Below are 15,658 nucleotides of genomic sequence, written 5' to 3'. Positions count from 1 at the left end.
AGCTCCAGTCTAACCCTGCTCTCCCTCAGCTTCAAACCCTGTCCCTAGACACCCTCAGGTAAAGTCCCTCTGCAGCCTTCCTGTAGGATCCCTTCAGCTATTGGAAGGCAGCTAGAAGGTCTCCTGGAGTCTTTACTTCCCCTGGCTGAACACCCCCAGCTCTCTCAGCCTGGCCTCATAGCAGAGCTGCTCCAGCCCTTGGATCATCCTTGTGGCCTCCTATGGACTAGCTCCCACAGTTCCATGTCCTTCTCAGCTGGGGACAGCAGAAGTACTCTAAAAATGCTCCAAATCCTCAGAGAGCAACTAGGGAAGGGTACCGGCATCTGCACAGCACCTGTTCAGTAACCTCCATGGGTTACTGCTGTGAGGACTGAAAGAGAAGGTATGAGAGGAGAGATCCTCCACAGTAAGGCTGGGATCCAAAACCCAACCCCCATGGAGCAGTTTTCCCTTTGTAAACAGCTGCTGTGCAGGATGCAACATCTGGCCAGAGCGGCTGCCGGCACGAAACCAATCGGCGCTGGCAAAGCATGAAAGGCCTGACATGTGCACAAAACCTGGCACAGATCTGGAGAAGAAAGAAACAGGAAAAGCTGAGTAACTCCTGAGCACTTCAGAGGACACCAACCCCCACCCCCATGGGATGCAGCCAGTGCCGACCCGATGGGGCCGGCACCACTCCCAGGTGATCCCCAGCAGGCACAGAGGAGCTGCGTTCGGATGGGACACAAAACTCATCCTGCTCCTGTCCTCACCCCAGGATGGGACCTGCTGAGGGGCTCCTGGGCATCACCTAGGTCTAGGCCAGCAGGCTAGAAACTGGCAGGGCAGCAGAAGAGCACTGACCCCACAGAATCCTGTTGGTTGGAATAGCCCTTTCAGATCATGGAGTCCAACTACTCTGCCAAGGCTGCTGCTAAGCTGTGGCCTTCAGCACCACAGCCCTGCCTCTTGGAAACACTTCCAGGGATGGGGATTCAATCACCTCCCTGGGCAGCCTGTGCCACTGCTTGAGAACCCTTTCAGGGAAGAAGTTTCTTTTAATGTCCAACCTAAATCTCTGCTGCAAGTTGAGGCTCTTTCCTCTCATCCCTTCACTTGCTAGTAGGGTAGAGACACCAACCCCCACCTGGCTCCAGCCTCCTTTCAGGGAGTTGCAGAGAGCAATGAGGTCTCTGCTCAGCCCCCTCCAGACTAAACACCCCCAGGTCCTTCAGCTGCTCATCCCCAGCCCTGTTCTCCAGACCCTTCCCCAGCTTTGTTGCCCTTCTCTGGACCTGCTCCAGCCTCTCAATGTCCTTCTTAAGAGTGAGGAAAGTGCCAAAGCTGAATCCAGGACTCAAGGTGTGGCCTCACTGGTGCTGAGTACAAGGGGACAATCACTGCCCTGCTCCTGCTGGCCACACTGCTGCTGCTCCAGCCATGATGCTGGTGGCTTTCTTGGCCACCTGGGCACACCCTGGCTTACATGCAACACCTCCAAGTCATTCTCTACAGGGCAGCTTTCCAACCACTCTGTGCCTGTGACCCGGCAGCTCATTCCATCCCCCGCCCTGCACAAGCTATCAATTCATCCCCTTGATAAAACCACAAGCTGGAAACACTCAGTGTCTCTGACAGGAGTACTGAGAGATGGTGAAAGCCAGGAAAGGTCCCACTCCACCTGGAAGGAGTATTTGCAGCTGTATCCTGACTGGCGAATGCGAACGGTCTCCAGCATCCCTGTGTAGCGCAGCTGCCGCAGCACCAGGCTGTCGCTGAACCGCAGGGGCAGCTGGAAGGGGAAAACCAGGACAGCAGTCAGCAAACATCCCCTTGATCTGAGGCCTTGAAGCAGGCAGATGGGGAAATGGAGCCAGCAGATGCAGCGCAGCTGCACGACCTGCACATTGGCAGCGCTGGGGGAGGGCAGGGAAGTGGTCCCCAGGAAGCAAACTCAACCCAGAAGGCTGAACCTCCTTTGCTTCTGAGCAGCCAGCAGATGGAGACTTTCAGACTGGATATAGAATCATAGAACGGTTTGGATTGGAACAGACCTTAAAAGATCAGTCAGTTCCAACACTTCCTACCAGCCCAGGGCAGGGACACCTCCCACCAGCCCAGGCTGCTCAAGGCCTCATCCAGCCTGGCCTTCAACACCTCCAGGCAGGAGGCAGCCACAGCCTCCCTGGGCAGCCTGTGCCAGTGTCTCCCCACCCTCCCTCTAAAGGATTTCTTCCTATTCTCCAGTCTCAATCTCCCCTCCAAAGGTCTAAATAAAGTTTTTTGGAGCCCCAGAACTGACTAAGACTCCCCAGAAGGCCATGGCTAATGGGTAAGATTGTGAGCAGTTTCACAATCTCCGGGCACAAAGCTTCACCTTGACCTGTCCGGGTAAAGGATTCATCCACTGCTGCGACCTTCATTTTACACTGAGGCTCCTCAGCCCAGAAGCTCAAAGTGAAGAAACAGGCTGCATCACTGAGCCACAGAATGGGATGGGTTGGAAGGGACCTGCAAAGCTCATCTAGTCCAACCCCCTGCAGCCAGCAGGGACAGCTGCAGCTAGAGCAGGTTGCTCAACCTGACCTGCAATGGTGCCAGGGATGGGGCAACTCCCAGCTCTCTGGGCAGCCTGGGACAGGCTCTCACCACCCTCAGCATCAACATTTTCTTCCTTCTCTCCAGTCTGAGTTTCCCTCTTGCAGTTCAAACCCTCAACCCTTGTCCTGTCACAGCAGGCCATGAGAAAAAGTCTGTCCCCAGCTCTCTGATCCCCCTTGAAGCACTCAAAGGCCACCACAAGGTCTCCCTGGAGCCTTCTCTTCTCCAGGCTGAACCACCCCAACTCTCAACCTGGCCTCACAGCAGAGGGCTTCCAGCCCTGCCAGCACTGCTGTGGCCTCCTCTGGCCCTGCTCCACCAGGTCCCTGTCTGTGCTGAGGACTCCAGAGCTGCCCCAGCACTGCAGAGAGACCTCAGCAGAGCAGTGCTTGGTGCCAGCTCATCTCCAGCTTTGCCCCCACCAGCACTCAGGGCTGCTCTCCAGCCCTTCACCCCCAGCCTGTGCTGAAGGTTGTGCAACCCAGGTGCAGGACTCTGGACTTGGCCTTGCTGAACCTCCTGAGGTTTACAGAGGCCCAAGTCTGAAGCTTGCCTAGGTCCCTCTGAAAGCATCCTGTCCCTGTGGTGTGTCACCTGCAGCACCTGTGCCACCTGCAAACCTGATGAGGGTGCAGGTGATGCTGCTGCCCGCGGCACTGAGGATGACACTGAACAGCTCTGGTGCCACTGTGGAGCCCTCAGGCAGTGTGGATAATGGAAGCTACTCTGCTTTTATCTACAGCACCTTGCTTTGCAAGGAGCTCAGAAAGAGCACAGCTGAATTCTGGGCTTTTTCTACTGTGGGTGGCAGGAGCTCCACAGGAGTGCAATTCCTTGACTGAACCTCAACATCTCTGCCACAGAAATTCAACCCACACCGTAACTGCAAGAAGCATCAGTGTGGTTTATCGAGAGCAACACTCCCCTGGTCCCATCCATGCTTCCCATATCACACACAGGGGAAGATGATCTAAATCCAACTTGACTGGGGAGGGGGGAGGGGATTTCTGCTCTTTTTAACCCCATGGGGAAATGTCCACAGCATTCCCAAGACAATTATTGGCAGCACTGCTTTCCCAGGGTCAGGATTTACCTTTTCAGCATTGGATCGAATGCATTTGACAAAGTAAGGCTCTGCTTGGCCAAGGGTCTCCATCAGCTTGTTGAGTGATGCCTGCAACAGAGAAGATAACTTCAGCTGGCAAATGGAGAAGAGACCACAACGAAGAAGAAAGACCTAAGCATTTAAATCAGAAAACAAAACCCCCATGGGAACAAATGTTGAGTAAAGCAGGCAGATAGGACATGGGTCCCCAAAATCAGACTGCTTTGGGTTGGAGAGTACCTCTGAAGGTCATTGAGATCACAATGAGTGTTTCAGCCCAAGCAGCCTGGCTGACTTTTGTCTTTGCACCAACAAGTTACAGAATCACAGAATTGCTTCAGTCCTCCAGGCTCATCCAGTCCAAGCAGCAACCCAACCCCTCCATAGCCATCAAACCCTGGCCCCAAACCACGGCCACAGGTTTCTGGAACACCTCCATAGCTGGGGACTCCACCACCTCCTGGGGCAGCCTCTTCCAATCCCTGACCACTCCTGCAGCAAAGACATTTGTCCTCCTCTCCAACCTAACCCTCCTCTGGCACAATTCCAGGCCTTTTCCTCTCCTCTATCACCTGAGACTAGGGAGCAGAGCCCAACCCCCACCTCACTGCAGCTTCCTCTCAGGGAGCTGTAGAAAGCAATGTCGTCTCTGCTCAGCCTCCTCTTCTCCAGGCTAAACACCCCCAGCTCCCTCAGCTGCTCTTCCCCAGCCCTGTTCTCCTTCCCCAGCTTTGTTGCCCTTCTCTGGCCCTGCTCCAGCCTCTCAATGCCCTTCTGGGAGTGAGGAGCCCCAAACTGAACCCAACAGGTAGAGGTCACCATAATGCTGGGCTGGATTTTGAGATCTCTGGTTTGACCTTTTCACAGCAGTGTCCAAAGTCACATCCTGTTCCACACCACCAAGGCTCTTCTAGACACAGATGGGAGCTCCAAGACAAGTCTTTACACCTTGCACCAAGCAATCCCTGGTGGTTCTTAAACACAAATCAAGTTTTCCTTTCCCAGAAGTGGCTCCACAGAATGGCTCAGGTTGGAAGGAATCCCAGAGATCATCTGCTCCAACCCTCCTGCCCTGGGCAGGGAGGGACACCTCTCAACTAGACTCCATGCAGCTCTTATCCCAGATTTTTCATGGTCAAAATCCTTCTGCTGGTCTAAAAATGTTTTGCTTTTTTTCTGAGAGGTTGACAAAGGGAAGATCCTTGGATCTACAACAATCTTTGAAGCCTGTGAACCCTAAACCCTTCCCAGCTGTTTTGTGAGAACAGCTTCAGTGCTGCCATATTCCCTGTCCTCTGCTGCTGCTGAGGTGCCCAGCTGTGATCACCAAGGGCTTTCCACGCTCCTGTTTTTCCTATTTCCCCTTATTTCCACACCAAGACCAAAGGCCCAGCCCACAAAAATGGATTCCCATTGGCATCACCTGGAGACCTTCCTCCACCTCATCAATCTGTGACTCTTCTGCCAGCCTGTGGCTCTTTGAACAGGAAGGTGCTGAAAGCTGGAGCCTGCTGAGTCAGCCTGTGGCTGGCAGGGCTCCTGGGCTCTGTTTTATTTTGCTGTCCTAGAAATGCTTTGAGAAGCTCAAAGTGCTGAGTGTGTCACTGCCATGGCAGCAGCAGCTCTGGAGCTGCCTGCTCCTGATTTTAACAGCACTTAAAATTCAGCTGGGTAAGAGCTGGGCTGGAGCATCTTTACTCTGCTCTGCTGACACCCCACCTTGAGTTCTGAGTCCAGTTCTTGTGTCCCCAGTACAAGAGGGACACAGAACTGCTAAAGCAAGGCCAGAGGAAGCCACAAAGGTGATTCAAGGTCTGAAGCAGCTCTGCTATGAGGACAGGCTGAGGGAGCTGGGGGTGTTCAGCTTAGAGATCAGAAGACTCTGGGGAGACCTTAGAGCTGCCTTCCAATAGCTGAAGGGATCCTACAGGAAGGCTGCAGAGGGACTTCTCATGAGGGTGTCTAGAGACAGGACAAGAGAGAATGGTTTGAAGCTGAGGGAGAGCAAGGTTAGACTGAAACTTAGGAAGAAGTTCTTCAGAGGAGGGTGGTGAGACTCTGGAACAGGTTGTCCAGGAAGGCTGTGGAATCTCCAAGCCTGGAGGTGTTCAAAGCCAGGCTGAATGGGGCTTTGAGCAATGTGATGGAATAAGAAGTGTCCCTGCTTGTGCAGGGGGGGTTGGAACTAGAAAATCTTTAAGGTCCCACCCAACCCATTCCAGGATTCTATGACATTAGCAAGCAGCATCTAGCTCCAGATCTACTTGCAGGAAGTCTTTTCTTCTGATCATTTGAAAGACATCTCCATATGAAGCCTTTCATGGGCAGAAAAATGCATCCACATCAAGGGTCTGGGGAAGGGGATGGGATGGGTCCCACCCAGACGCAGTGCAGCTGCACCACACATCTGAACTGTGCCCATCACTCCCATCCTGGCGAGCAGCAGGAAGGCCAGGCTGGCATGCTCCTGGTTTGCTTATATGCAGACCAAAATCACTCAAGGAAAGAAAGGAGAAGGAGAGGGAAAGGAGAGGGAGAGGAGAAAAAAAAAAGGCAAAATAAAGAAACTAAACTAAACCAAAATAAACCCAAACAAAATTTAAAAAGCAAACCCAATTAAATCAAAATGAAATAAAATTAAACAAAGCAAAACAAACTAAACCAAACCAAAGTAAGCTAAAACAAATCAAAATAAACCAAAATGAAAGGAAAAGGGAGAGGGAGAGGGAGAGGGAGAGGGAGAGGGAGAGGGAGAGGGAGAGGGAGAGGGAGAGGGAGAGGGAGAGGGAGAGGGAGAGGGAGAGGGAGAGGGAGAGGGAGAGGGAGAGGGAGAGGGAGAGGGAGAGGGAGAGGGAGAGGGAGGGAAGTGGGACCCCAGGGGAGAAAGGCCCTTGCCGGAGTGCTGCTGACAGCTGGGGCAGCAGAGTGCTGCCGGCACTGGAGCTGGTGGAGCAGGCTCAGCCCCAGCCCTTCAGGCCACGGCAGGAGCAGTTCCCTTCCCTCCTGCCTGTGGCAGATGGTCGGGGCACTCTCTGCCATCTGCTCCTGGGGGCACTTGAAGGACAGGCGAGGCCCTGGCATTAACCTGTGCCCTGCTCCCCAGCCCCCTGCCTGCTCAACTTCCCAGCCACCAACTTGGGCAGCAGCTGGACTTGGACTTGGAGTGGCATTGCCCTGGGGCTAGAGAGGGCAGCAGCCTTTGCTGGAGGTACCACCTGCACCTGGGATGGGAGCTAGGAAAAATGAACCTATTGAATCCATAAATCTGAATCTACAGAACTGAGTCTATAAAATTAAATCTACAAAATTGAATCCATAACACTTCATCTGTAAAAAGTCATTGATACAAATTAATCTCTTTTAAAAATTACTCTTAAAAATTGATTGACACTAATTAATCTATAAAATGTATCTATTAAAATTAAGCTATAAAATATATCTAACATTAATCTCCACTAATGAATCCATACCATTTATCCATCAAAATCAAGCTATAAAATTAATATACAATATTTAATCTAACAAATTAATCTATGAGATTAATCTAAAAATGAATCTAAAAAGATGACCCTATTAAAAATTAATCTATTCAAACCCCATCCATTCAAACCCCATCCAGTCAAACCCCATCCATTCAAACCCCATCCAGTCAAACCCCATCCATTCAAACCCCATACAGTCAAACCCCATCCAGTCAAACCCCATCCATTCAAACCCCATCCATTCAAACCCCATCCAAACCCCATCCATCCAAACCCCATCCATCCAAACCCCATCCATTCAAACCCCATCCAGTCAAACCCCATCCAGTCAAACCCCATCCATTCAAACCCCATCCAGTCAAACCCCATCCAGTCAAACCCCATCCATTCAAACCCCATCCATTCAAACCCCATCCAGTCAAACCCCATCTAGTCAAACCCCATCCATTCAAACCCCATCCATTCAAACCCCATCCAGTCAAACCCCATCCATTCAAACCCCATCCAGTCAAACCCCATCCATTCAAACCCCATCTAGTCAAACCCCATCCATTCAAACCCCATCCATTCAAACCCCATCTAGTCAAACCCCATCCATTCAAACCCCATCCATTCAAACCCCATCCAGTCAAACCCCATCCATTCAAACCCCATCTAGTCAAACCCCACCCATTCAAACCCCATCCAGTCAAACCCCATCCATTCAAACCCCATCCAGTCAAACCCCATCCAGTCAAACCCCATCCATTCAAACCCCACCCAGTCAAACCCCACCCATTCAAACCCCATCCAGTCAAACCCCATCCATTCAAACCCCACCCAGTCAAACCCCATCCAGTCAAACCCCATCCAGTCAAACCCCATCCAGTCAAACCCAATCTAGTCATCATTACTCCACCACACAAACCAATCTATAAACTCTTTTAACCTCTGCTTCAGGCTCTGGGTGCCCAAGCTGCAGCTTGGGGCTGGTTCCAAGCCCTGTGATCCAGCCCTGCTCTTGCAGCATCCCCTCAGCTTCTGCCTGAAGATTACCCTCAGCAGAGGAGTGCTTAAAGCCCAGAGGAAACAGAGCAGCTGCAGGCTGCTGCTCAAGCATTAGCAGCACTCAGCACCCCGCACCCCACCACCGCTGTGTGACAGCAGTCAGATGTTTCCTGCCTGTGACCCACTTCCATCAGCTGCAATTTTATTAGCCTGCTCTTGACAAAAAAAAACCAAAACCAAACAATCCAGAGACCTGGCTGGCTGCTCTCTGCTGAAATTGCTTCTCTCTGCCTGAAAAAGGAGCAGGCAGCCCCTGAGCACACAGTGAGGAAGGCAGGGAGCAGTCAGTGTAGGCAGCTGGCAGCATAGGCAGCAGGCTTTGGCCTCTGCTCCCCTCCTGAATGCTGCGACCCCAAGAGTGACCACAGAGCATAGAGTCTGTGCTGGGTTAACCCCCCCTGCTCTGCCTTCCCATTTCTTTCCTTCTCAAAACCAATGACCCAACTCCATCTGCTCCAGACTTCCTGCTTGGAACTGAGTCCTTCATTAAGGGCAAATATGAGTAGGAGCCCTGTATGCTGGGGTGATTCATATGGAGCTGTTTAAAAAGCTTGGCAGTGCAGAAACCAACCAGAGTTGGCTGCAGATGTTCCCTAGTGTCTAGTAGAAGTGTCCCTGCCCAGGGCAGGGGGGTTGGAACCAGATGATCTTTAAGGTTCCTTCCAACCCAACCCATTCTATGATTCTATGTTAAATGAAATGAAGGCTGGTGAGCCTGGTGCTTGTCTCAGGGGACACCCAGAGCTGCCTCCACTTCAGTAAGGTTTGATTGATTTCCATCCAAAGCTGGATGTGTGGTGGGCACAGCTGCTACATGGTCAAATCATTGCTGGGCAACATCAGAGGGTGCTAAGGAGCAGGGTGCTGGAGGGATCTGCATGCTGCAGGGGGGTTGCTGGGGGATGCACTTGGGTCACAACAACCCCAGGAATGCTCCAGGCTGGAAAGAAGCCTGGTGGAAAAGGACCTGGTGGAAAAGGTGCTGGTTGACAGCTGGCTGAAAAAGGTGGCCAAGAAGGCCACCAGTATCCTGGCATGCCCTAGGTGCCCCTGCAGGCAGGCTGGACTCAGTGATCTCCAGAGGTTCCTTCCAACCCCTACCATGTGATTCTCTGGTTCTGTGATACCCCCTGGTAGCCACCATCACTCTTGTTTCTCTCCACTGACACTGTTCAGACACCTGTGAGGTGTCTCCCAGCTTACCTGAGCCACCCCCTCAGCTGCATTTATGTCCTAAAGGGTGGTGAGGATGGGACAGGACAGTGCCTGCAAGTGTCCTCCTAGCAACCATAGGGACCCAGAGCAGGTATTGGCTTTTCATTCACCTCTTTGTATCAGAGGCAAAGGAGTGAGAGATGAAACAGCCTCAGGTTGCACCAGGGGAGGTTTAGGTTGGATATGAGGAATCAATTTCTTCCCCATTTGAGTGTCAAGAGGCAGGGGACAGGCTCTGCTCAGTTGCAGCCTGGGATAGGACAAGGAGCAATGGATGGAAAATGCAGCACAGGAGGTTTCACCCCAACATGAGGAGGAACTTCTGCATTGTGAGGGTCCCAGAGCCCTGGGGCAGGCTGCCCAGAGAGGTTGTGGAGTCTCCTTCTCTGGAGCCTTTCCAGCCCCAGCTGGATGTGTTCCTGTGTGACCTGTGCTGGATTCTATGCTCCTGCTCTGGCAGGGGGTTGGACTCAAAGATCTCTAGAGGTCCCTTCCAACCCCTACCATCCCTGTGAGCCTGTGACAAGGACTGTCAAGCCCTGGATCAGGCTGCCCAGGGAAGTGGCTGAGTCATTCTCCCCAGAGGGATTGAAAAGCTGTGGAGATGCAGTGCTGAGGGCTGTGGTTTAGCACCAGACTCGGTAAGTGTTGGGTTAATGGTTGGTCTTGAAGATCTTAAAAGGTTTTTCCCAGCCTAAAGGATGCCCTGGGTCTGTGGTTACCTGGAACTGAGCACTAATGCTGGGTGGCTTCTTCTTCTTATGGAGATGGAGGAGAGATTTGGTAATGCGGTCGTGCAGCGTCAGGTTGGTGAGGTGCTTGAGGGACTTCACATCCAGCATGTGCTGTGGGAAAGGGACAGACTCCGTTTGTCCATGAGAAATCCAAGAAGAAGGAGATCTTATCAGCATGCTACCTGCTGCACCCCTCCTTATAAGCTCTGCTGGGCTTCCCCAGGTGACCACCTCTTAGAGTTTGCAATTCAAATTTAGCTGTAACCAGAATTTTCCCCAGGGTTTGGACAGGTCCAGAGGGGAGGACTCCTCAGAGTTTACCATCCCCACAGATATTTGAGGAGAGGCTCAAGAGGGCTCTGAGCAACCTGATCTAGCTGAGGATGTCCCTGCTGACTGCAGAGGGAGTTGGACTGGATGAACTTTAGAGGCCCCTTCCAACCCAAACCATTCTATGAATCTGTGAGTCCCTAAGTCCATCTAATTCAACTGGTCTGAAGAATGATAACAAGAGATATGTTAAAATCATTCCACTGGAGCACTGAAAACCTTCTATCTTGCAGCAGAGCTTGTTTGCTCTCTTTGTCTGCTGGCTCTGGACTGCTCACTCTGCTTTGCCTTTTGCACTGTGCTGTACTCCCTCTGACCTTGGGCTTCTCTGTGTTACTTCTCTAAAGGTACAGGGGAGGCCAAGAGGCAGCCTGTGGTTTGCATAGCTGTCTTGGGGCCCTTTGTCCCCAAGAAGGGACACAGAGGGTGCTGAGAGGCAGCTTGTGGTTTGTATAGCTGTCTTGGGGCCCTTTGTCCCCAGGAGGGGACAAAAAGCTGAATCAAAGGTACAGGGAGGGGTCCTGTGCTGTTGTTGTTAAGCTGTGTATATAGATATATGTAAATACATTTTGGAGATGTTTATTGCCCTTTATACTCTTGGATTTAGTTTCTTTGATTTAGTTTCACTTCCAAACTCTGAGTGTGGTGAGATTTTGAGAAGGTCAATCTCATCCTGAGCTGCATCAAAAGCAGTATTGCCAGCAGAGCCAGAGAGGGGATTCTGCCACTTCCCTCTGGTGAGACCTCTGTGTCCAGCTCTGGAGCTCTCAATAGAGGAAGGACCTGGACCTGATGGAGAGGGTCCAGAGGAGGCCACAAAAATGATCAGGGGGCTGAAGCAGCTCTGCTGTGAGGACAGGCTGAGGGAGCTGAGGGTGTTCAGCCAGGGAGACCTAATAGCAGCCTGCCAGTACCTGAAGGGGACTACAGGAAGGATGGAGAGAGACTGTTTGCAAAGGCCTGCAGGGACAGGACCAGGGGCAATGGCTTCAGACTAGAGCAGAGCAGATTGAGATTGGATGTTAGGAGCAAGTTCTTTACTAAGACGGTGGTGGAACACTGGAACAGGTTGCCCAGGGAGGTGGTTGAGGTCCCATCCCTGGAGATAATTCAAGGTGAGGTTCAACTAGGCCCTGGGCAACCTGATCTAGGTGGGGATGTCCCTGCTGATTGCAGGGGGGTTGGACTGGATGACCTGTGGAGGTCCCTTCCAGCCTGGACTATTCTATGCTTTGGTCTCTGGGGCAGATTTACTGACAGAAAAATGGCTGGGGGGGGGTCTAACTCAACCCATAACACCTACCTCATCTCAATGGGAAACACCAAGGGACAACCTGAACTGTAGCTCTGCTCTGTTTGGCTGGAGCCACATCTCCCAGGTCACCTTCTTCTGAGCTCCTCTGAGGATTGGCCAAGGGCATTTTGGACCATGGGAAATTTGGCTGCAGACCAACTACTGACTGCTAAGGAGCAGCTCATCCATTAACTGCATCTGTGCCTCTCCAGGGGCAATGTGCACTCAGAGAGAAGTAAACCCCAAGGTTGCTCCTCCTGGTCCTCCACTCCTGAGCACTGAAGCAGCACCACCAAGGACCCCAAGAAGCATTATTTGTTTAGATACAGCAGATCTCTCAGCATGACTTAAAACACAGCAAATGCAGTCAAGATGGAGGGAAACAACACAGCAGGCAAGCCTACTGCCTGCCAAGGACCAGCCCCCTGGCAGGACCTCCTCACTCCTTGTGGTTTAGAGCTGAAATAACCAAAATTCACCAGTAGGTTTAACTCCTCCTTTCCAGCAGGAGTTAAACAGGAGCCAGGGCAGGATGCAAGAGCTCCTATTCCCAGCTCAAATCAGGGCCCTGAGAAGAGCAGAGCTGACCAGGGTCTGGATGTAGACATGAGCAGTCTCCTCACACCCATCAGTATCTCATCCCTGTCCCTACAGTCTTAAGCCAAGCAAGGTAGAGATGCTGCCTCTTGCTCACCTTTGGGAGATTTGGTTTGGCTTTGAAGTTCTTATTGCGCCTGGGGAGATAACAAAGGGCTGAGATTAATCCACATGTGCAGAAGGGAGGAGATGATCAGATAGGCCCTACCAAAACCCCTTCAACAGCTGCTGCCCACAACCTGCACTGAAACTGGGCTGTTTCTGCCTGCTGCAGGCTGGCTCTGCACATATCCTGGCACAGGTTAGAAAGGAAGGTGTCTAGCCAGAGGGACTCCTTGGGCTGGAAATATGTGCAGTGTGGGCAGAGCGAGGGAGTGCTGGTGTGGAAGGCCTCAGCCACCCTCCTGCATTACCTCCAGCCACCCTGGTGATGTTCTCTGAACTGTCTGATGAGGCTGCAGCATGAATCAGCAACATCTCAGCATCAGTTCCCCACCTGATGTGTAATGGAAACGTTGCTATCATGTTGGAAAATGTGGCCACACAACAGTGCTGGCAGCTCTTGGGACTGCTCTGGCCAGCAGAGTCCTTCCTTCTCCCTCTTTCCTGCCTCTGCCAAGAGTTAAATAAACCCAACCTCTGCCGGCTGAGGAGAGGCTGAGAGCCCTGGGGCTGTTTAGTCTGCAGAAGGCAGAGGGGGGATCTGATCAATGCCTATAAATACCTGAGGGGTGGGTGTCAAGAAGGGGCAAGTCTCTTTTCTGTGGTGCCCTGTGATAGGATGAGGGGCAGTGGATGCCTGGAACATGGGAAGGTCCACCTCAACATAAGCAGGAACTTCTTTAGGGCCCTGGAGCAGGCTGCTCAGAGAGGTTGTGGAGTCTCCTTACTTTCAAGCCTCATATGGATGTGTTCCTGTGTGACCTGTCCTGGGTGCTCCTGCTCTGGCAGAGGGGTTGGACTCAATGACTTTCAGAGGTCCCTTCCAACCCCTACCCATTCCATGATGCTGTGAAATCAGACAGCTGAAACACACCAGTGTGACTGTTTGAGGCTGTGCCTTTGAGAACAAACAGTGCTGGCTAAATGTTTTCGGTACTAGAACCAAAACATTCTGATATTCTAAACGAATTTCATTGGTGAATAGATAAAATGCAACTTTAAACTGTAGAGCAGTTGGAAGTTTTTTTTCCTCAGTTCAGTCTGGTTTGGGAGTTGGGGGAGTTTGGGTTTCAGCCTGTCCTCCCTGCCTGCTTCTTCACGAACTGCTGGAGTTGGCCTTCAGCTAAGCAAACACTAATCCTGCATGGGCTTTTGAAGCTTACTAACAACTCTTTCCCTTAGTAACTTTTGCCTTTCTCTCTCTCTAACCCCTTTTTGGGAAAAAAAAGGGAGGTAGGGGGGGGAGAGAGGGGGTTACAGGGAGGGGATCCCTCCTGGGGGAGGGATTTGTGTTATTTCTCTTTGCTGTATATTTCTGTGTATATATTGTAAATACCTGCTTTCCATATATGCTTGTAAAGATATAGCTTTGCTCTTCAACTGGGTTAGCTGTGGTTTCTTACTCTGTGGAGGAGGGAGAGCTAAGCCCTCTCTCAACCTACCACAACCAGGATCATTTTGACCAAGCCTTGAAACATCTCTGAGTCAGGGCTGTAGTGTGATGGTTCCTGCACCCACAGCCAGCCCTGCCTTTGCATCCTGACCCATTTTCCCCTGGGGCTGTGGACATTGGTGGGGAGAGCCAAGCCCACTGTGCATGGTTGGGTGGAAGTGCCCATCTCAAACCCTCCCACAGAGACATTTCTACTCTGGCTCTTGGTACCCCCCTGCCTACTCCCGCTGCTGCTCCTCCTGCTCAAGCCCACACCTATGACCATTCCACGATTCTATGATTCCAGTACAAACTTTAGCACTGACATGAGGATGCCGTGGGCCCTCTCCAGCAGCTTGCTGTTGGTGGTGTTGACGAAGATCCCATCCTTGTCTAGCAGGGCTCCGGGGCTGCCAAGCCGGCTGTGCCGCGGCCCCATCCGGCCGGTCCAGCCCCCATAGGTATCGCTGCAACACCAAGCACAGGGTGAGGAAGGCAGAGAAACAACACTGCTTGCTTTGGAAGGACATGCAATGGCTGGAGAGGAGGACACCAAGATGATCAGAGGGCTGGAGAACTTTCCCCTGTGGGCCACACCTTGAGTCCTGGGTCCAGCTCTGGGCCCCTCAGTTTCAGAAGGCCATTGAGAGACTTGAAGGTGTCCAGAGAAGGGCAAGGAGGCTGGGGAAGGGTCTGGAGCACAGCCCTGGCAGGAGAGGCTGAGGGAGCTGGGCTTGCTTAGCCTGCAGAAGAGGAGGCTCAGGGGAGACCTTCTTGCTCTCTGCAACTCCCTGCAGGGAGGTTGTAGCCATGAAGGGGTTGGTCTCTTCTCCCAGGCAACCAGAACCAGAACAAGAGGACACAGTCTCGAGCTGTGCCAGGGGAGGTTTAGGCTGGAGGTGAGGAGAAAGTTCTTCACCGAGCGAGTTGTTCGTCATTGGGATGTGCTGCCCAGGGAGGTGGTGGAGTCACCGTCCCTGGAGGTGTTCAAGGGGAGATTGGATGTGGCACTTGGTGCCATGGTCTAGTCATGGGGTCTGTGGTGACAGCTTGGACTCGGTGATCCTCGAGGTCTCTTCCAACCTTGGTGATACTGTGACAGGCTGGGAGAGTTGGGGCTGTGCAGCCTGGAGAACAGAAGGCTCCAGGCAGACCTCAGAGCAACCTTCCAGTACCTGAAGGGCTCCAGGACAGCTGGGGAGGGACTTGTGACAAGGGCTGGGGAGTGCCAGGATGAGGGACAATGGCTTGGAGCTGGAAGAGGGAAGACCGAGACTGGACAGGAGGAAGAAACTGTTGGCAGTGAGTCTGGGGAGACTCTGGCACAGGCTGCCCAGGGAGGCTGTGGCTGCCTCCTGCCTGGAGGTGTTGAAGGCCAGGCTGGCCTTGAGCAAGCTGGGCTGGTGGGAGGTGTTGGAACTGTGTGATCTCTGAGGTCCCTTCCAAGCCAACCCATTCTGTGAGTCTAAGACAAAATAAAACACCAAGATCACAAAAGAATCAGCTGGTGGAAAGTGCTGCTTTAGCCTTTAACCATCAAACTGCTCCCCTGGGATGAGCTCAGGACTCCAGCCACCACCTGAAGGGATTGGCTGATTAAGTACCTTCTCAATATGAAATATGCATAAAAGGATCACAACTAGCAACAAGAGAGTAACAGCTCCCAGTTCTCCC

General features: G+C 52.3%; 1 protein-coding gene across 1 annotated transcript in view; it reads right to left on the bottom strand.

The window, feature by feature from the left end:
• The window catches only part of MYO9A (myosin IXA), a 221,133-nt gene that overhangs the window by 47,955 nt on the left and 157,520 nt on the right, over nucleotides 1–15,658 (bottom strand). Inside the window, exons 16-20 of the mRNA XM_054169279.1 lie at nucleotides 14,311–14,451; nucleotides 12,488–12,527; nucleotides 10,158–10,280; nucleotides 3,680–3,760; nucleotides 1,667–1,777 (exon numbers count right to left, since the gene is read on the bottom strand). Of these exons, the coding sequence (XP_054025254.1) occupies nucleotides 1,667–1,777; nucleotides 3,680–3,760; nucleotides 10,158–10,280; nucleotides 12,488–12,527; nucleotides 14,311–14,451 (496 nt within the window). The remainder of the gene's footprint in view (nucleotides 1–1,666; nucleotides 1,778–3,679; nucleotides 3,761–10,157; nucleotides 10,281–12,487; nucleotides 12,528–14,310; nucleotides 14,452–15,658) is intronic.

Source organism: Dryobates pubescens, chromosome 17, assembly GCF_014839835.1.
Source record: "Dryobates pubescens isolate bDryPub1 chromosome 17, bDryPub1.pri, whole genome shotgun sequence".
Lineage (NCBI taxonomy): Eukaryota > Metazoa > Chordata > Aves > Piciformes > Picidae > Dryobates > Dryobates pubescens.
Note: the sequence above shows the minus strand (reverse complement) of the source record. Positions and strands in the feature narration are given on the sequence as shown.